This window comes from Gorilla gorilla, chromosome 9, assembly GCF_029281585.2.
Source record: "Gorilla gorilla gorilla isolate KB3781 chromosome 9, NHGRI_mGorGor1-v2.1_pri, whole genome shotgun sequence".
Taxonomy (NCBI): Eukaryota; Metazoa; Chordata; class Mammalia; order Primates; family Hominidae; genus Gorilla; species Gorilla gorilla.
Genome location: NC_073233.2, coordinates 91,508,860 through 91,530,467, shown reverse-complemented (window position 1 = coordinate 91,530,467; position 21,608 = coordinate 91,508,860). Strand labels below are relative to the sequence as shown.

General features: G+C 37.6%; 1 protein-coding gene and 1 long non-coding RNA gene across 27 annotated transcripts in view; one reads left to right on the top strand and one right to left on the bottom strand.

Moving 5' to 3' along the window:
- DLG2 (discs large MAGUK scaffold protein 2) overlaps positions 1-21,608 on the top strand; it is a 2,193,106-nt gene that overhangs the window by 1,999,152 nt on the left and 172,346 nt on the right. For 24 of the 26 annotated variants that reach the window (XM_055355576.2, XM_055355573.2, XM_055355572.2 and 21 more), the window contains one exon: positions 18,114-18,228. In XM_055355576.2, the coding sequence (XP_055211551.2) occupies positions 18,114-18,228 (115 nt within the window). Of the gene's footprint in view, positions 1-13,010; positions 13,032-13,883; positions 13,942-18,113; positions 18,229-21,608 lie in introns of those variants that run through there. The other 2 variants (XM_063710716.1, XM_063710715.1) reach the window with 2 other exon arrangements.
- On the bottom strand, positions 12,853-13,815 carry LOC129525403 (uncharacterized). The gene is made up of 2 exons (XR_008669683.2): positions 13,684-13,815; positions 12,853-13,058 (listed from the first exon to the last, which is right to left on the bottom strand). It is a non-coding gene; the product is annotated as an uncharacterized lncRNA (long non-coding RNA).

Sequence of the window (21,608 nt, the reverse complement as noted above, 5' to 3'; positions counted from 1 at the left end):
GGAGAATGGACAGTTTCATTCTGTCACCCAGGCTAGACCCCTACTTTGTACAGCTTCTTTACCTGTGTCATCTTATTTATCTTCACAATGGTCTTGTAATTGTAGTTGGCATTATTTCCAACTCAGAAAGGTTAAGTAATTTGCCCCTGGTCACCCCCGCAGTAAGTATGTACTTACTCTCTGACACTCCGTCTGAGATTTTGTTTTTTAACCTAAACTCAGTTTTCTTATTCAATTCAATTGATATTTATTGAGTACCTATTATGTACTAGGTACTTACTTGTACTAAGAGCTGAGTATACACAGTCAAATAAGACATAATGTCTTCCTCCATAGAGTTTTAGGCTGGCAGGGGAAACAGGTATAATAAACATAAAAGATATGTCATAAATGCAAAAATGAATATATATATGAGGTATAGAGTAAGTAAGATAAAGAGGGGCATGATTAATTTCATTTAAAAGAGCAAAATCATAAAAGACTTACTATCAAATTTTAAAGAGAAGGAGTATGCCATGCAGATAAGAATAAAGGCTGCATGTTGCAGACAGGCCATTTCCCTGTTTGAATAGAAGCTGTCTTCAGCCAATGGCATCTGGAGTAGAAAGTCTTTCAGTCTTGAAAGGGGATCTGAGGCACTATGATATCTGAGGCAAAGAAATTTTATACACTTCCTTAAATGATTATTTTATAGTAAGCTAGAATTTGTGTATGAATTTTGCTAATAGCCTAGATGTGGAATTTTTAAAGCAAGAGGAATATGTTCACATTCAGGTGGCGTGTTTAGAGAAAAAGAAATTTTTTTCATATCTGGGAACATTGGATTAGTTTCCTATTGCTACTATAATAAATTACTACAAATTTAGTGGCTTATTACAGCACAGTTCTATTCTCTTACAGTTTTGGAGGCCAGAAGTCTGAAATCAGTTTCACTAGGCTAAAGTCAAGGTGTGAGCAAGGCTAGTCCCCCGTGAAGACTCTATAAGAAATCCATTTCTTTGTGTTTTCTAGCTTCTTGAGGCCACCTATGCTTCTTGGCTTGTGACCCCCTTCCTCACAGCCCTCCAGCCTCTTGTTTTCATTATCTTACCTTCTATTTCCTCCTTTGACCTTGCCTACCTCTTACATGGACCTGTGTGATTATATTTAGGACACATTCATATAATCCAGGAAAATCTCCCCATCTCAAAACCCTTAATCACACCTTCAAAGTCCCTTTCAGCATAGCAAGTAACATTCACAAGTTCTCGGAATTAGGATATAGATATACTTGGGGGCCATCATTCAGCCTACTGCACACGGGCATTACAGTCACAGCTTCTTGCATTGGCACTACTTATGGGTGCATTTTTCTGGTGATTGTTAGAATGTCTGTGCTAATTTACACTTGTCCAGGTCTGCCTCCTTTTATAACATCAGGATAACTAGGGGCAAATAATGTATTCTCTAGCAAACCCCTAATATGTTTGAATAAAGTTAAAAAACTTTCTCTTTCTATTCTGACTAAAGGAAGCCAAAGCAAGAGCACATTGAGAAACCTTCATACCTATACTAATGGAGACTTGAAAATTAAGGAATATCTATAGAAATCGTGGAGGAAAAACAGACATTCTTGAAATGCCACCTGAAACAGAGAGGGGAAAGAAATTCCCTTATGCCTCCCTTCCTCCTACCCTCCAATCTCCTGTTAGTGCCTCCCATTGGCTGAACCTAGTCAGAAGTGATTTTCCCAGGGAGCAAATTCCAAATTACATGCAAATTGCATGTAATTTGCATGAAGTCAGCACTTATGATGTAAAACAGAGCAGGGGAAGTAAGGGAATTAGATATGAGAGAAAATGATCAGCACATAAACTGAATCTTGGGAAAACCAGGGTTGAAGTTCTTACTGAGTTTGTCCTGGTTATTCCTGCCTCATCCCCTTCAATTTTGCCTAAATATCCAGACATTCTGTGCATAGAAAGAATTTCCTCACTTCACTGGTTCTTTACAAGCTGAATCATTAGTGACGGCACTATTCATTGTGTGTGATTTCAAGATCACTTTCCTGACCAGGCCTTGGAATTTCTTAGCCTTTCTCCCTTTGAGCACCAGGAGGGAACAGGAGCTGGGAGAAGCTGGGGGCTAGTGGGGCATATTGTATTTACCAGTCACTGGGCTTGATCACAGAACTGGAAAATAGAATGCCCAGCAGGAAAAATTCCTCACTTCACAGTGGATTTTGATCAAATATTAACTATCCTGAGTATATTTTAAAATTTGTACAGTGGTTCCTATACTTAAGGCCAGTTAAGGCCAGTTATGGCCAGTTAAGGCCAGTGCTTTAAACTCCCCACTCAGCCCTACTTCCATTGAGCAGTCCTTCTCCCCCAACCCCGTGTTGTGCCTGGTCTCTAATCTAAGCTTTTACCAGACCCACGAGACCATCCTAATTGGATTTTAATTTCATAATAATCTTTAGCAACACATCGAGTTCAATTCATTATAGCCCTGAGTAGAAATGCAAATGAAATAGAGCTCCCCATCTTTGGCCTTGAGAAGCTGCCACTGCTGCTGCTTTTTAACTTTTAAAAGGTATAAAGGAAGTTTCAAAGAAAGAAATGTACAGAGAGCTCCTGTGCACCTTCCACCCTGCCTTTTCCCAATGTTGACATAATGCATAGCTATGGTGCAATGTTGAAACCAGGAAATGTCTACATCTGTAGAGAAGCAGCTTCATTTTGTAAGTTTAAGAAGACTCCTCAGGGCTGGGGATGGTGGTGGTAGGCAATACTATAGTAGTAATATTAATCCCATATATTCACACAATGCTTTTGTACTTTTTAAAGCTCTTTTATCCCTTCCCATGAATGTAGGGGTTCTATTAGCAAGTTCCACATTCAGCCAAGGGTTGCTGACACCTCAGTTTTACTTGGTAATTCAAAAGCCAGAGATTTTATTATAAGGGGCTGCTTCCCATTTTCTCATGTAAGGACACTAACATCAAGTTATCCCATCAAAAGATGACTTAGTACCCTTTGTCCTGCACTTTCTATTGATTGAAAGAAATTTCTCCTCTTCAGAGGCAGAAGAGGCATAGTCCTTGCCTCTATGTAGCTGCTCCCTTTTCTCTGATATGCCTTCCTTTACCCCTACACCTAGTCTTCTAGTCTACCCAATGCTTCCTCATCCTCTAAGATTAGGTCTAGGTGTTAACTCTTCTTAAGCACCATCCTCTTTGTACTTCCTCTGTGTACTATGTGTACCAACACAGGTCTTTGTTCATGCCTTAACAAACTTACTGTCTGTTTTCTTGCCTGTGTCCCCTAATCAACAGGGAGTCCTTTGATGGCAGGAATTATATGTTTAAACCTTAATTTCTATCCCCAGCACTTGCTGTAAATGGATTAATAGACAGATTCATGGAATAATTCTGTGTCAATCTGGAAAGGTAGGAAAGCTTTAATAAAAACTGAATAAAAGGTATAAAAATAAATAAATTCTAGCTTATCTTCTCTTGAGGTCTTCTGTACTTTTTTGCAGATGTCACAAGGTTTGGGGATATAGAACATGTGATGATGACAGAGCTGGGTCCATATGAACTTTTCAAATAGACTGATGGCAAGAAGGCAGCCAGATTAAATTAAATAGAATTAAATATAAATTTTGAGTTCCTTGTTAAATGTGATGAACACCTGCCTATATTTTTGTTCCCTTCCAAAACTCCACTAAAGTAACAATTAAGGAATTTAAATAGGTAAATAATCTAAGGTCCAAAAAGAAGTCGGTCAAGACAACACATGTAAGATATATGAACAAAACTTTGGAAGCTGGAATGCTGATGATTGATTAGAAAATGACATATCAGAGCTGAGAAAGCAGAAACCCAAGTACTTATGAGAATATGAAGCTAATGAGATGTGCAGAATCCTGGAAGGACTCGGGTATTAAAGGCCTTGGGTATCTGAAGACATGGGTGTGAGGAAGGCCTGAAAACACAAAGATGAGTTAGAAGTTTTAAAAGGAGCAGCTATAGATTCAAATTCTCTCTTCAACCTGCCAATCATTCCCACCCAACCAATGTTTCCTCTTTGGAAAGACTGAACAAGATTGAACCTGAAGCATCAGACATGGATGATGGTGGGAGTAAAATGCTGCACAGAGAACACACATATAAAATAAGGTATTTAGTGAATTATGAGACATACCCCTGCCCCCACCCTTGTCTAAGCCCCACTCCTCCCTTCACTCCCAGAACCTGGTAATCAGGCTTTTAACCTGAAAGAAATGATATTAAGAGACTCTGGGGAAACTGACTTGGCATAGAGATTTATAGGTCCTGATATTTGAGTGTCTCCAGAATGAACATGTCCCCTATTTACCACTATTCAACAATACCTGCCTGCACAGAGAGCTTCCAATCAGCATTTTAGTGCCTCATCATTAATTTGGACTTATAAGCAAGGATCACCAGACACCTGAGGACATCCTTAAAACAAAACGGAATCACAAAGAATCCAGAGAATCAAGAGGTAACCCACAGAATGGAGGGAAACATCAAAATACCTCTTATTAATATACTTAAGAAGATGAGTCACCCATTAATTGAGAACAGTAGCTTTTAAAAAGGAACATTTAGGGAAGAAAGAGCTTTTGGACATTTAAATGTATTAGATCACACCTGGAATATCATGTTCAGTTCTAGGAGGACCCTCCCCCACCCCCATCTTAAGAGGGGCATTGAGAAAGTAGAGGTTGCCCCGAGGAAGTCAGAACCTGGATGTATTCCTTCATGCACATACATGTGCATATGGCAAACATTTGTCATTTGCCTTCATGAGCCAACCAGACACAGTCCTAGGAGTGAAGGAACCAGAAAAGATCCAGAGGAGGCTGAGTGCTCAGGAGTTGGGAAAGGATGGAGACAGATGATACAAAATAAAGTACAGTGGTGAGCAGTGTTTGAGAGGAGAGACCAGCAAAAGTGTCTACAAAAAGCCCTAAGGGGAGCAGCTGAAGGACATGAAGGGGAGAAGGTGTGTTACCAAAACAACAGAAGAAATTAGAGCTTTTCCTTCCTTCTTTCCGTTTCTCTTTCCCTCCCTCCCTTCCTTCCTTCCTCTCTCTCTCTCTCTCTCTCACTCTGTTTCATATCTGAAAGCCTATTAAATAGAGGGAGAGAATTTGTTCTATACAGGAGATAAATAAGGATTCAGATAGTGACTCAAAATGGGACACAAACTAAGCTGTTTGGGCAAGGAATATTAAATTCCTACTCAAGACTGGCTTTTGTCTGAAAGGTGTTCTTTTCACATCCTCTTGCGTCCAGATAAATCCAAAATGTGCCAAATAGAAACCTGCTGTTTCTGCTATAGTTCTCCACTGAACCGAGCTAGCTTTATAAGCTCTTGTGTATCTGTTAGTTTATTCTAAAATCAATCAAACATAAGTAGATTGTATCAAAGAGGATAATTTCTTAAATTGAGTTATAGAAACCGCTCTGTTTTGGTTAAAATAAATAGGAAAATTGTTGAAATTCAATGATTCCTGGCTCTTGGATTTAAAGCATGAATGCCATTCTCGAGCAAGTCCCATAAAATTCAAGCACAGACTAAAGGAGATGGAGAATAAATTTTCCAGCAAATAACAATGGAAAAAACTTACCCTGTAACTGTGCTGTAACAACCCCCAGAATCAGGCTTCAGTCATCCTGCATCTCCCAAATTTTTAGCCTTTCGTTGTACAAACTGCAAATAATTGACACCAGGCTCTGAGTCAGCTTTCTGATCCTCACCCTCATGGTTCAAATTGGAGTCTAATTATAGGAGCTACTCCTACACCTCCATAGGCAGCATGCTTGGGATTTTTTCTTAAATTATTAATCAGAGGAAAGATAAATTTGCCTGTTTTAATTATACAGGGATGAACTGTCTCTTAGCTGATTTTTATTTATGCATAAAAGTCTATTTTTTATGGTTACTTACTTTTATTATTTCCTTCCCTGAGTCTGGAGGATAGAATGGTCAGATTAGTGTATGTTTCATACAACTCTATCTGTCATTGCAGCACAGCCCTCATCTATAAATATTCCTTAGGCTCTGGTGTATAAATTGCTTCAATTGTTAAAGATGTATCTTCCTATATTCCCAGTCACTGGAATTCAGAGAGCCTAGGTCATAATGATATCCCTTTAAACCCAATGTGTCCCAACATGGACTCAGTGTCATTTTCTTTTCTTCCTCTCAATGGCAGCTCCTTTCTGTTCTCAGTCAGTTGCCTAAGCTGTAAACCTGAGGGAACCTTGGACACTTCCACTCTTTCTCATGGGCCACACTGAATTAATCAGCAAAGACTCTTATTTACACTTACCAAATGTATGTCCCTTCTCCATTCCCATCTTCTTCACCATTTCTCACCCAACCAGTGAAAGAGATGCCTAAATGACCTCCAGGTTTTCTATCCACTATCCAGGTTTTCCATCATAATACTGGAGACTAAGTGACAAATATCATATATCCCTTAAAAAAACACTCAATGGTTTTGTAATATCTTTGTTTTAGAGGTCAAATTTATAACAAATGGTACTGTGCAATGAATGACATAGGGTTACATTTTGGCCTCACTTAAGTGACAATTCCAAATCCATGTACAACCAGGGAGTTCTTCACTTTCTCATAGATCCTTTGCCAAAAATTAGGGGAACAATTTTTTAGAAAAAAATTACTGAAATAAGCAAAAGAAATTTCTTTTCTGAGTCATGGAAGTAACTAAACTGAGCATGAAATTGTTACCATAAATTGCACTGAGGAATTTCTATTCGGCTCCTGTTTATGAGTTTGGGGGCTGTGGGTAAGTTCCCGTTATGTGATTTTTCTGGCTGCATAACACAAAATACTTGCAATATTAATATGATAAATAGGAAGACATTTAGCATCTCAAGGAGTAAAAGGTAATCTTCAGATTGAGGGAGAATCTAGCTAGGTGATTTTTAGGACTCAGAAATAGATAATTATGTTGAGAACGAAGTTATGAGTATAAACAATTCTCTCAATCCGTCTCTTTGCCGATTCTTCCTTTCACCTCGATTGAAAATTGAAAATTATTTTAGTGGGAGAGCTATAGAGGAGTAGAACATATTTCTCGAATTCTCCACATTTTGAAATGGCTGGTTCACTTTCTTATCAGGAAGAGGGAGAGATGGCCACATTAGCAGCCTCACTCCATCAGTTAGACATATGTCAGGTACCTGCAATGTTCTTCACAGATACTAAGCAAGTACTTACAGATAAATAGTTGTATGTATGCTGAGTGCTGCAAAAGAAAAGTATCTGTTGTATTTGAAGGAAAGACCTGTCGTATCTCAAAATGACATTTTGAGAAGCTTTCATTTGAGGAGTATATTGGGGAACTCAAACAAAGCCTTTTCATTTTGATCATGCCAAATCACCTATAGAATTCACTTATAGAGATGTATCTATAGTCATATCAGAAATTGGCTGCTAAATGGTTACTTAGGGTAACCAAACAAGTCTGAGACAGCCATGGACCTGTTCATGTCAGGAACAAAACAGAAAAGTAGTCACTTGTAGAAGAAAGTCTAGAATCAATGTAGGGAAAAAAAAAACTGAATGAAACTAGGACTAGAAGATTTGAGTTTGAGTCCCAGCTTTGCTGTGTGGCCTTGGATAAATTGACTAGCCTCCGTGAGCCTCCATATTCCCTTAGTGGTCTTCCCATTGTGGCTCTACTTACCTAGGAATAGTGGTGTATTAGTTTGTTTTCATGCTGCTGCTGAAGAAGCAAGTCACATTTTGCATGGATGGCATCAGGCAAAGAGGAAACTTAGATATTATTTTAGCTCCTGGCTCCATGATTTTTATACAAAAGAACAAGACAAATTCAGCAAAGATTTAATATTTGAGTTTGCCAAGGAAGGTTTTCTTATCTAGTGGATGCAGTCTTAGGTACTATGCCTTAAATTAGAAGGCACAGTTCCTAGTTCCTCCTTCTGATGCACCATTAGCTATAAATCACACCAATTAAACTACAGCTTGTGCATCCACACTCTGGCACTTTCACTCAACCTGCCAATAAAATCTTGAGAGAATCACCATTGGCAGCTAGGCCCTAATAATATCTGAAGTTTCCATTTTCCCCCACAGAGTTTCACATTTACTCTCTCATGCATGATGCCCTTTGTGGCTTTATTTTTACAGCTAAGACAGGAATCTAATTCCACTTTTGAGATAAATCTCAGAGAGAGGAAGTAGTCGTGTAGGCAGGTTGGGATATTTTTAAAAAACTGCATTGGTATGAATTACTTTTGTCACCACTTTCTATTTATACTGTACAATTCAGTTTACCAAACATTTTTATCTGTTTCTTCATTTGATCTTCACAGCAGTCTTGTAAGCAGGAAATCAGTGATGTCTCCATTTTATAGACAGGGAATATAAAGCTTCAGGAGAGCTTCATGGTTTTTTTTTACTTGTTTATTGAACACCTAGTCTATTCCTAACAATGGACTATGCCATTTACAACTGCTGTTGCATTTACCTTTCAAAAAATCTGATCAGGTAACTACTTTTTTTCTATTCTGCATATGAGAAAACTGAGTATTCTCTAAATTGAGTATCTTATGCAAAATCCACACTAAAAATCAATAATAAACTTATGATTCAAACATGAATCAGATTTATCTCAGAGCCTTAAAAAATAATAATACATCAGTTACTCCTGTCAGCCAAAGAAAACAAGCTTTGCCAACTTCAGGAAGTTTCTGTGTTGACTCCATTTTGCAATAAGCCTGATAATCAGAGAAAATCTGCCTTTATGAATCTATAAAACACAGCATGCTTGAAGCCAAATTGAAATTTGATGTATGTAATTTTCAGAGTTATATGCATATTATATGAAATAGCTAGTTAGGGATTCAGATTGTTATTTGCCTATAAAACTTACTTTATTTCACACATTAAAGAATTCATGAGTGTTTGGCTGAAACCTCTGTAAAGTTTCTCCATCCAAGCTGCAAGAGATTGTTCTAGTTAAAACAAATGATCCCAATTCTATCTGAAAACAGAGAAGGGGTGAGGAGGAATGGAGAAAGACATACCTTAATTCAGTGTGTTATTAAAAATTATTCTAAAAGGCTGATCTATTTAGTATTAGATCTGGTAAGCTAAAGGATCATTTCTGTTTATCAGAACTCTTCATTTAACTCATCCAATTCAGCAAGCACTTACATTAGCATTTATTAGCTGATAACTGTGTGCCACACTCTATGCCAAGTGTTAGGGATACAGAAGAAAACATGATAACATCCTTGCCCTCATGGTATCCATAACTGAGTTATTAATGGTCAGTAGCAAAGAAGTACAAGAGATAGGTGCATACATCCTCTTCCTTTGTGGAGTGCAGAAAAGATAGACTCTTTATATTGTCTAGAATTTCTGGTTAAGTTGGATTCTGATGAATTTAGTTTATAATCTATTTGTCTCTCTCCATCTCTGTATCTCTCTCTCTCTTTCTATGTCTCTCTCTCTCTCACACACACACACACACATACATACACACACACACACAAACACACATACATACACACACACACACACACACACACTCCCTCTCTCTTGGATTTGTAAGCCAAACATCTGTAAATCTTTAGCAATGGAAAATTCCACGTCACCACTTCAACACAGAGGCAGGTTGGCAACTTGAGAGATGAGCTAAGTAAGGGGTTGAAGTAAAAGCTAGTAAAATCCTTAGGCAGTAGCCTGGAGAGATCCACCCCAAATCCTTCCAGTCACCAGAGCTCAGTGCTCTTGACGGAGGTGGGCATTCCAATGCTTATCTGGGAGGGGAGCCACGCTCCTCAAATAGTTCCTAATGGTGTCCTTCCTGACAGGATGACTCGAAAAGCAGCCAGGATGAGAAAAGCTCTAAGTGTGTCTCTAAAGTCTAAAGTAATGTGACTGGGCCCCTTCTGTGTATATCTGGCTCTGAAATCCCAGGAAAACTAGAAAAAGAAGAGGTGATGAAATGGCAACCATCTAATATTTTCTGAGCTCCAAATAATTAAAATTACTTTTGTATCATCATGTGAAAGAATGTTGACAAAGCATTGCTTCTTGAAATTGAGGTATAAATAGTGTTCTATGGCTAATGCTCTTATGTGTGACTATTTGGTTAAGAGTCCAGTGGAAAGAGAGCAGTAGTATATTTGTTTGGGATTTTCTAGTTTTAAACATTCTGAATTATCATATTTCATTGATTATAAGACTTACATCTTCCCCTCTCTACAAAATACATTTCAGCTTGTGAAATCAGAAGAGTCTTGTGTCCACCCTCTCCAAAAAAAGATGCTTTTATTCGTTGATGGTGCTTTTTAAAATCGATACTGCTTAAAAGGATGGAAATAAATTACACTCTCTTGGATATTCAGAACAACAATGTATAGGGGTAGGGATGATTTCTACATTTTACAAATGAGAAAACAGCATCTCTGAGTGGGTATGGTATTTTCTTAACATCTCTCAGAGCCAGGACTCAAATCCAGAAACTCTGATTCCAAGGTACTGCTTTGAACCCCAAGTTGCTCTTCTCACTCTAAAAGTAACCAGATAGTTCACAAAGATTTAACCTGCCCCAATTTGTCCATTTTAACATGAAACTGACTGTATTAGCGTCTTTCCATGATAGAAGGGTGTCTTGATATCCTGTTACCATCTAAAAAGAACATGATACTCCTCAAATGGAGCAGATATTTAAATACCAAATGCTCTTTTTGTATTCACAAGATGAAACTAGAAAATTACAAGCAACTATGCACTATCCTGTGAGCCTCTTGAGGAAAAAAATCTTTTCAGTGGATTCAGTATCCCCAGCAATTAGGATTGTGCAAGGCATGTTATAAACCCTGAAGAAATATTTACTGAATAAATGAAAGAAGGATGTTTCCACCAAAGAAATGGAAACATTTATAATTGCTCACAGCATCTCATCCCTGGAGCAGTGATTACATGCTCTGCTAAGAATAGATGTAAACCATTTCTGCTTCATCCTTACCATGTACCCTTCCTGAGCCTCAGTGACAATGAGGGTCACATCCAGGTAAACAATATTGTGACCCCCAACAGACTACACACCATTGACATTTACCCCAGCCATATTGGAAGTTGTCCTAAAGCACAAACTTCCTTTATTATAAGACACCAAGAGCTTCTAGTTCAGATGTGTCTATTTAAAGCATCGCGTGTGTACAGCAGGTGGTCTCTTCAAACTAATTCTCCTGTAGTGTGGAAATGGATAACTCAGCAGGAAAGCAGTCTCTGTTGCTTGGATGTGCAGAGTCCTGTTTACAGCTCAGTGATCTTACCAGTTGTTGTTAAAGCTGCACACGTTTATAATGAACAAATAGAAAGAGGGTGCCACTGTCACCATTAGTACCACTAAGAACTGCATATGTCTTTGTCCTGACAGGAGTCACCAAAGTAATAACAGCAACACCTATCTTATATTTTCAGAACACTTCAGTCAAATCTCATTTTGAGTCTCACAACCACTTTGTGATGTGAACCTCACAATTTGTAGATGAACAAACTGAGGTTCAGTAACTTCCCAAGGCCCCATTAGTAATAAATGACAAGATTAAGACTAAAAGCTGGCCTTCTAACATAGAGTTTCTTTTTTTTTTTTTTTAATTTTACTCCCAGTACCTTTTTTTAAAATTATTATACTTTAAGTTTTAGGGTACATGTGCATAACGTGCAGGTTTGTTACATATGTATACATGTGCCATGTTGGTGTGCTGCACCCATTAACTCGTCATTTAACATTAGGTATATCTCCTAATGCCATCCCTCCCCCTTCCCCCCACCCCACAACAGGCCCAGGTATGTGATGTTCCCCTTCCTGTGTCCATGTGTTCTCATTGTTCAATTCCCACCTATGAGTGAGAACATGCGGTGTTTGGTTTTTTGTCCTTGCAATAGTTTGCTGAAAATGATGGTTTCCAGCTTCATCCATGTCCCTGCAAAGGACATGAACTCATCATTTTTTATTATTCACAATAGCAAAGACTTGGAACCAACCCAAATGTCCAACAATGATAGGCTGGATTAAGAAAATGTGGCATATATACACCATGGAATACTATGCAGCCATAACATAGAGTTTCTAACCCTGTTCCCTCCGTTCATGGCTTCCTCTTATCTGGCAATCATGAGACCCCTGGATGAGGTCGTGACTGATCGAGAGGCATGCTGCCCACCATCTCACTTGGGAAAGGGGGAGGGCAGGCCATGGCCTCATGCTATTGCCTAACCCACTGAGTGTATTGTTTTCTTATCTCAGAACCAAAGTAAGCCACCTGAGTCTTGAAGACATGAGCAGCTGGGCAGTTTTAATCAACGCAGATTAATCCTACTGCATTAAACAATGCCAGCCTTCTCACAGGAGGCAATGCCTCCTTTTCTGTGTGAATGGTAGATTTGCATTCTGAGTCGCCTTACTTACCCTTAACAAATTGCAAACAAGTGTATGGCAGAGCCCCCCTCACTGTGTAGTTTGCGGTGTTCACACCTATGACCTTGCTCCATCCAAGTGTCCATCAGTAGCTCAAGGCCTTGAGACAATACTGATGAATGAAGTCACCGATATTCCTGAAAATAGCAGCAGCTTTGGAATTGGACATTATTCTCCTGGACTCCAAGTCACTATGAACTTATGAGAGTACCCTGAGTGGTTGCCTAGCAGATGAGAAGTTCCACCTGATGGCAAGTGTCCCAAAGTATGGCCATCTGTGGCTCATTCGTATTTGACCTGGTGAAGACATCAATTCATAACAAGTAGAGGGAGGCTGTAACAGGGGGCTCTAGGAGCAGACACAGGTTTCCATTTTACTCAGTACAGAAAGGGGTTACAATTTTCACAAGTGATGAACAAGAATAGGTGATGAATTACACACAGAAGTAATAGAATTGACAGTCATTACCAAGCGCCAATCTTTTAGATCCATCAGCTCTCTCATAATCTTCTCAACAGATCTTGAGGTAGGTCCAATTCTTATTCCTATTTTACTTGAGAAAATTAAGCACAGAAAGGTTAATAACTTTCACAGTAATGTATAGCTATTTAGTGGCACAACCAGGATTTTGACTCCATTTACATAACCCAAATCTTGTACACTTTTTACTATTATCATCCATCTTGTTCAAGTGAATACAAATGCCAGAACCCCAAATTAAATGCACCTAGTCAGGAACAACTGGTTTTACATACTCAAAAATGTGGAGGAGAAAATGGGTTATCATACATAGAGGTGGGGAAAGAACTAGCTGGGGGTAATGTTTCATGAAGCTCCTCTAAAACGTTTGCTTAGGAGTTGGGTTTCAGTGGTTTGCTTCTTGTTACAGAAGAAAATCCCACCAAAACATAAAACAACTTGTAATTTAAAAAGCATTTACCAAACACCTATTTCATGCGAAGCAAGACAGAAGAAAATGCTGCAATTTTAATATTGTTTTATATCTCGGCATGATCATGCTTAATTTTCCTGTCAGTGTCCTATTCTGGAAGCAAATTCTTTCAGGTTCTGACTTGTTCAAAACTATGAAAGTCCTGTCTATACAGAAGGTAGAATGATAGACCCTGAGGTTTGGGAATAGAGATGAGTGAGGCATCCCAAGTCTCCAAGTAGCTTACAGTTTGATAGAGGGAAGACCAGCATGCACCTAACTAACACGATAGATGAAGGGAAGAAGAGCAAGATGTTAAGAGCGGAAGGGTGGAGAATTGAGGAGGCCTTGCATTCTAAACAAGCCTTACATTCTAAACAATTGTGGTGTTATAACCAACGTCGTGATGTCATGGAAACAAAATGGCTTCACGGCGATCCAGGGTTGAATCCTAGCTCCATGTCCAATGAGCTCTGTTACCTAGTAGCTCTATGACTTTCGTGAAGTCAGTTAACCTCTCTGAACCTCTGTTTCCTCATCTGTAAAATAATATATCTACCTCAGAACTTTCTTAGGAAAAATAATGTATTTTTAAAAGTATGTAGTACAGATCCTAGCTCATTGCAAGTGCTCAGTAAACGTGAATTCCACATTCGATGATATAAATATTGAAGCATTTGAAAATTTCATTCGAATGTTCTCCCGAGGCTTGGAATCAAGACAATGTTATGAATTTGACTGAAAAATGTTCCAAAGGGACAGGCATAGATATGAGTAAAACATTTGAGGAAGAGAGAATTAATATTTAATGAATATATGGTAGTGTTAGGTTTTTCTGTTTTAACTTGTTGAAAAATACAATTTCAGTACTTCTATAAAACATACTTATATTTCACAATTTGTGTAGCAGGTTTCCTGTTTAATTCTAGAGCATTTCTAACTATGAACTTGTTTATCTCCAAGAAGTTGGAGACAGAGCTCTGCCGCCACAGACGCACCATTTATATTTATAAACCCAGATCTTACTAGTTTTACTATGTGAAATTTCTTGTGGTTATGTTTAGTTTTCAAAGAAGAGTAGCAAAGAGACAGATAAGCACCTCTGACACAGGATTTACATTAAGATGACTGTCAAAGTAGGAAAGATGAAAACAGGATAGATTCCAATTAAGGCAAATGCAGTATAAATCATTCATATTGGGGAATTTTAACACCGTAGAATGTCGTGCAGTCAAAACATTTCGAAAGCATGGCAGAAAACATTTTGGGTATCTAATAAGCCATAGTGTAAGGAAATATAATTTATTATTAAGGCAAGTATTCTATTGTGTTACAAAAAATGAGGCAGCTACAAGAGCCTAACAAAGTGTTGATTGTATATAGATGAAGTGTCAGAGAATTGTTTCCAATGTATGACATGATTGAGATGGAGAGATCCTGGAGAACAATAAAAATAACAGAAGAATTTGGAAGTGGTAGTGATTTGACAGAAATAAAGCCTTGGAATTAGAATATTTAGTTTTGAAAAAAGTAGCACTAGGGGAGATGCATGTTCATCTTTCTTATTGAAAAAACATAAAAATGAAAATGGACAATTTCAGTACCTGGAGCCATTTTATAACTGAATTCATCTAGGTATTCTACTCCCTCATTTATTTTTTATTCACTCAAAAAAAAGTTTATTGAGCATCTCAGACACTATGTTAGGAAAAGGAAGTTCCAAGAAGAATGAAAAATATTTCCTGCCCTCAGAGGGCTCAGTCTAATGGAAGATGAACAACTGTACAAATAACTGCAAGTTGGTGTGATGAATGCAATGAAGTAGCAAAGTGATTAAATGAGGGTTGGGACTTGCACAGAGTTAGATGTTTAAGAAGGGGCAGTTGGAAGGTGGGATCTCCTGCTTTTATCATGGGTAGTAGAGTCATCACAGGTATAAAGGAGAGTGTCCCATCTCTCCAGATGGGAGATTTAGTGGTACTCAGAGATGACATGTAGTATTTATCAAGTGGCAATGTAAAGCATGGATCAGAAAAAGTTAAGAGTTCCTGATCTGTGTTCCAGACAAGGCCCTTTTCTTCTCTGGGAAATGCTATTAGAGGCTGTATGATTTTTGTGCAAAGGTTTGACCAGTAGTCCCACTTCTGGTGCTCTACTAACCTGCTGTCAACATGCACATATACACCAAGATCCCTGTTTATGATAGCAAAAAGCTGGACAAGCCTAAATATCTAATGATAAGGGAGTTGTTAAATACAGTCTAAACTATGGAATAGACTATTAAGAGTATTAAGAAACATGATATTTATGTATTTGGTAGAAGGCAGGAAAATATCCAAATTACACTATTAAAAAGGGGGGAAAAGTCTTAATACAATAAAGAGCTATGGTCTTGTTTGTATGGGTATGTGTGTATGTACACACAGCTACCCACAAACACACACATACATATCCGGCACACAACCATACATGTACCACTAGGGTAAGCTGTAGGGAAAGAGAGCAGTGAGAGAGAAGGTAAGGGAAGGCAGAAGAGACGAGAGCCTCTCAATTTTTATCCTGTGTTTTTCTATATATTTCAAAATTTTCAACATCCATAGACTTCATTTTGTAATTTAAAACAGAAATGAGATAATGCCCATGAAGGATTGAGCATATTGTCTGCCATGTGGCCAGCAATAAATGTTAATTGACTCTTCCAAGGTGGCAAGAAAATACGACTTGCTCAAAATGATTTAAATCTGCATACAGTATCGTATCTTTATTTTTCCTTAATTCTAAATAAAGACAGGGTCTCTCTTTGTCACCCAACCTGGAGTGCAGTGGTGAGATCATAAGTCACTAAAACCTTGAAATCCTGGGCTCAAGTGATTCTCCTGCCTCAGTCTCCCAAATAGCTGGGACTATATGTGTGTGTCACCACGCCTGGCCTGCATACAGTATCATATTGATGTTTATAAATAAATGTTTTCTCTTGCTAGAAAATGAAATACATTTTCCTAAATTATAGTCATTAGATTTTTACCTTAAATATGTTGTTAAATATGTGTTCTACTTATTTAATCATTTAGGACTTACTTATTTATTCAAAGCTAAGCATGAGCAGGAAGCCTTCCAAATCTGGATAATACCAGACTTTGCTTATGCACCGGAAATTTCCAGCCAACTATTATGGCTTTATCTGTTGTGTACTAAACTTTAAAAATATTTAATATTCAGAGTTTATTTTCCTGTTATCTATTTAGTGCTGAAAACTAAGGTCAAATCTTTTAGAAAAGCTATCCCTACATTAATCAATACATATCCAGTAAGTTGAAATGAAATTACATTTTATAGAACTTTTTCTTATAAAGAATTTGAAACACTCTGTAAGTAGATCATCTTTTATTATATTCATTCATCCTTGTTTTATTAAAGTTGTGAATAAATTGAATTGAAAATCAAATTGTTTTCTGAAATGTACTGATATACTCTATTAAAATTCTTCATGGTGAGTTTCTTCGTAATTAAAAGAACCATTTATAATTTCAATTAACATTTTTAAGTTTATTTGTGGGTAAGTTAAGCCTGCTGAATTTTCTAAAGCAAGACATTGTTTTGCCAAGGAAATGATAGAAGTTTCTAGGTTGTGATAAAAAATATTGAAACATCAAAAGCCGTTTCTTTTTACATGTTCATTGTGTTAATAAGTACCTTAGAACCGATTCTTTCTTTATCTTTATTGGGTTGACATGCCAAAAATATTTTTTTTCTGTGAAACAATAGCAATGGTATAATATACAGATTTCTTTGATTTTTTTATACCCATAACTTTTAATGTTTGAAAATTTCTAAAATTTGGCATGCGGGCAAAGCTATAGGACAAAATTGAGGTATGATCCCAAGTGGTCAACTTCTAGCAGACCCCCACCCCCTAACAAAATTTAGCTAAATTAAATGAAATTTCTTACACAATTCATCACCAAACTCTTGATTGTCAGGTCTATCAGGCTGAGAGTAACTAGAGTCTCTCCTCAATACCCCATTGAGTTGGGATTCCCATGGAGTATTTTTTGTTTTTTGTTTTTTTTTTTGCTTTTTGTTTTTGAGGTAATTATAGATTCACATGCAGCTGTAAGAAATAACTACTTTACTCAGTTTCTCCCAATAGTAACATTTTGCAAAACTATTGCATATTATCACAACTAGGATATTCACATTGACACAATTCATCGATATTATTCAGATTTTCCGCAGTTGTGTGTCTGTGTGTGTGTGTTTAGTTCTGTGTAATTTTATCACACGTGCAGTTACCAATATCCACCACTGCAGGCAAGATAGAGAACATTTCCATCACCACAAGGATACTTTACATTGCCTGTTTATAACCACATCTACCTCCCTGCCTTCCCATGATCCCCCATCCTCCCTCTCCCAGCCCCCATGGACTTTTTACAAGTTGGGAATTTGATGGTGGTGTGTTTTCTAGGTACCTTTTGGGAAATAACTGATTTATCATTTTCCTCTTATAAATGTCTGTGAATAAATAATAGTAAACAGGCATACCCTTGAGTTGCACATCTCCCCATTGTTTGGCAAAGGAACCAACAACGTGGGTGAGGGGCTGCCTGGGCTGTGCAGCATTTCCAACTCTTGAAGGCACAGAGCAAAATTTGCTACCTTTGTTTTCATTCCCAGATTACGCTCGATTTGAGGCCAAAATCCATGACCTACGAGAGCAGATGATGAACCACAGCATGAGCTCCGGGTCCGGATCCCTGCGAACCAATCAGAAACGCTCCCTCTACGTCAGGTAGGCAATGGAGTATTTCTCTATCTGCACTTGGCGAGCAATTCAACTTGAGAAAACAAAGGCAACACCATGTAGCAACAGAACATGTGTCCCACTTAACCCATGTTCAACAGTACACTACTGAAAGACCTTGTGTTTAAGCATTTGGAATAAATGTTTGAAATGTTATTAGATTAAATTAGTTAAAGGTGCCTGCTTTTATCAAGTTATTCTTTGGCAAAGTTATGATTCAGGATAAAGTGCTCAGCATAGGTTGCAATAAAAATAATGAGAAGAAACATTTTCATTTCTAATAAATCTTAAATGGTATATGTGGACCAAACCCTTGGACATTTGCTTACCATCAGTGTGAAAAGAAAATATTCCTGTATTATCTCCTAACCTGCCTGATACTGATTGCATTAACTTTAGTGCATCAATTTAAAATCCACGGCATTCTTCTAAAGAGTTATGTGCTTTTCTCTTAACAAGTTTTGGCAGACAGACTTCCTTCTGTGTCATCTCGCTACCAGTTTTTTTCTCAGACCATAAAAGTTACTTGTTCCTTGTCTGACAAAACTCATTAATTTACCAGAAAAAGATAAATGATTGATTGAATGTGAAATGCCTTCCAGTCTTTCATCCTAGTAGCTACCTCTTGAGTAAGATCCATCAACACTCAACTGTAACATGCTCCTCTTCCAAGACAAGCTTCCTGTATTACTTCCAAACTTCATCAGTGCTAACTGTACTTTTAAAAATATATAAGTACTAACAGGCAAAAGGAAAAAAGCGATGCCTAATTAACGGGCAACATGAATCTATGTACCATATGGAAGAACCATGCCCATTCTTATTGTATTCTCCACTCCCCACTCTGGCCTGAATTCAATCTGACTCCAACCTGAGGTCATATCCTTCTTACCTGAAATTTTAGGCATGACGTATATGTTATAGATACTAAGTTACATGCTTGAGTTGAACTTTTGCTGTTGGTTCCACTTTGGCTCTAAAGTTAAGTTTTGTATGTATTTGGTATTCACAGCAGGGCTAAGAAGGGAGTGGGATTCTGGAAGGCACAGGTTCTCATAGGGCTGAATTTCCCGACTGAACTGATAAGCCTAGAGTCCCTTCTTATTCCAGGGAAGCCCTGAGATTAAGAAAAACAAGTTATTAACCCTATGAATTTGGCCAACTCCATTTCAAAAGATTATTTTGATACCCTTAATTGTAATCTGTGACTGTTCAGAACCACCCTAAAACATGTCTTGTAGTGACATTACAAATATGATGGAAAGTTAACAAGCTCCATTTGTGGTTCTTCTTCTCTCTTGTGTTGTGTTGCTGGTCTACATGCTACAAAATATTTTTAAATTTTGAAATGTTTTAGTCCCTGGTAGCAAATTGGAAAAAGTCAGCTGGGTTAATAGGATAGAACTAAATCAGTTAGTGTAACTGAAATGTTTATATATATAATAAAGCTCAGAGGGAAAATTACCAAGTATCTTATTAAGAGAATGCATAAATTGTTCACATACTAGAAGAAATTTGCTGAAGTATATTGCTAATAGCTATTAAATTTTGGAAGATTAAGAAAATTAAATGAAGTGATATGATATTATATAAAACTAATACACTTATTTGAAAGAGTAGTAATTAGATTCACATCTTTATTCTCTAAAATCATAAATAAAAGTATAACGTACAGAAGAGACAAAGACTTAGAGTAACAAAGTAATGGTTGGAGATTGTATTGAAAGGAGGAACCTCTTTTTAATGAGACTCAAAAATACTTGACACTTCATAAGAAAGTCCCCAAATGAAATCTCTGTAATAAACAAATATGGTATTTAGTTTCCAAATGTTCAATTATTACTACTTATTTTGTACCTAGAGGGCTGACTTTAGCATCTAAATGACTCTAAGAGACATAAAATTAAAAGAAATATGGGCCATGCGTATAGTCATATCAGCAAATCAGAAAGAAAGAACTTACAAGAGCCCCCTGGCCTTATTCTCATGAAAAGTGATAAAACAGACCAAAAAAAAAAAAAAAGAAAAAAAAAAGCAAGAAGCAAGGCCTAAGTGAAATTCTTACCAAAAAGGATTCTACAAGTTTGTACCTTTGTACTTCTTGAATACTAATTTTGGCTACAGGATTTTCATACAGATGCTTGCTTTGTCTAGAGTGCTTGTATAGGACCATGGCCAGTTGTGTTTATTTTAGAAAGTCAACTACTTGCTCTCTCAGAATAAATTACTAGCAGGGTTTCTCTGATTATATAAATATAAGAGGATGATCATGTCTCAAATCTGAGAATAACATTCTGAAAATGGTGTTATTCTCCTCACTTTGCTTAGCTTTATGTAATTCTAGGGCTAGAAGGAACCTTAGCTATCATTGGGCCCTCTGCTTAATTTACAGAAGAGGAAACTGAGGGCTGAGGAGAACAGAGACAGAGACTTGCCTGTGATCCCACAGCTATTTGTGGCAGAATCAGCTCTCCTACCCCCAGTCCCATACTTCTCCCCACATCACTCTGCCTCCCTAAGGGCCTAGTTTATGTGGTGTCAGCTGTTGAATACACTTTAGCTGTGATTCCCAATCTGCTTCTGTCAGCACAGTGCTGGACTCTTTGATTAAGGAATAAGGAGAGGAGAAATTCTAACACAAATGTCTTTGAGGTTTTTGCACAGGATAAACTGTGCTGTAGGAATGTGGGATTTCTTTGGTATTATTTATAGTTTTCTGTGAAGCCAAAACCTAAATCAGAAAGCAAGCACCTTCTTTGTTCTGTGAGAAACAATTTAGCTGACTTAGTAAAATATTTGCTTGCACCAAAAAACCATTCTTCCCCTTGGATTTACCTCCCATACCCTACACACACACACACGCATGCTCACAAGCATGCTCCCAACTCTAGCCCTGGTCCTGGTGGTGTCAGAGAGAATGTACCTTCCTGGGGTCTTGCAGAAGCTGCCTTCATTTCCCCACTAGAAATGATCTTCCCAGGTAGTAGCAATTTGTTTACCTGAAATTTTGAAGGGAGTGGTAACCAGCACTCTCTGAGCCAGGCAGTATTTTAAACATGAGCCAACCCTCTCTATTTTCTAATCTAGTTATACTTTTTTTCCTTTAATCTTTCGTGTGAAGTGCTTGAAGTACTTTAGTGGTGCTGTGCAAGTGGAATTGATTATTGCTAATGTTAACTGTTCGTGTTCAATGGGAATGATTTGGGTATGTTTGATTTAATATGCTACTTGTATTGTGTATTTCCTGCATTGTGAAACATATAGCGGGAAAGCATTGTGAAATATGTAGTTCATTTAAAAGTAAATAAAGTTACAAATATGAATAAAATGTTTTTCAAAATGCTGCACAAGTACATTATCAATTCTTC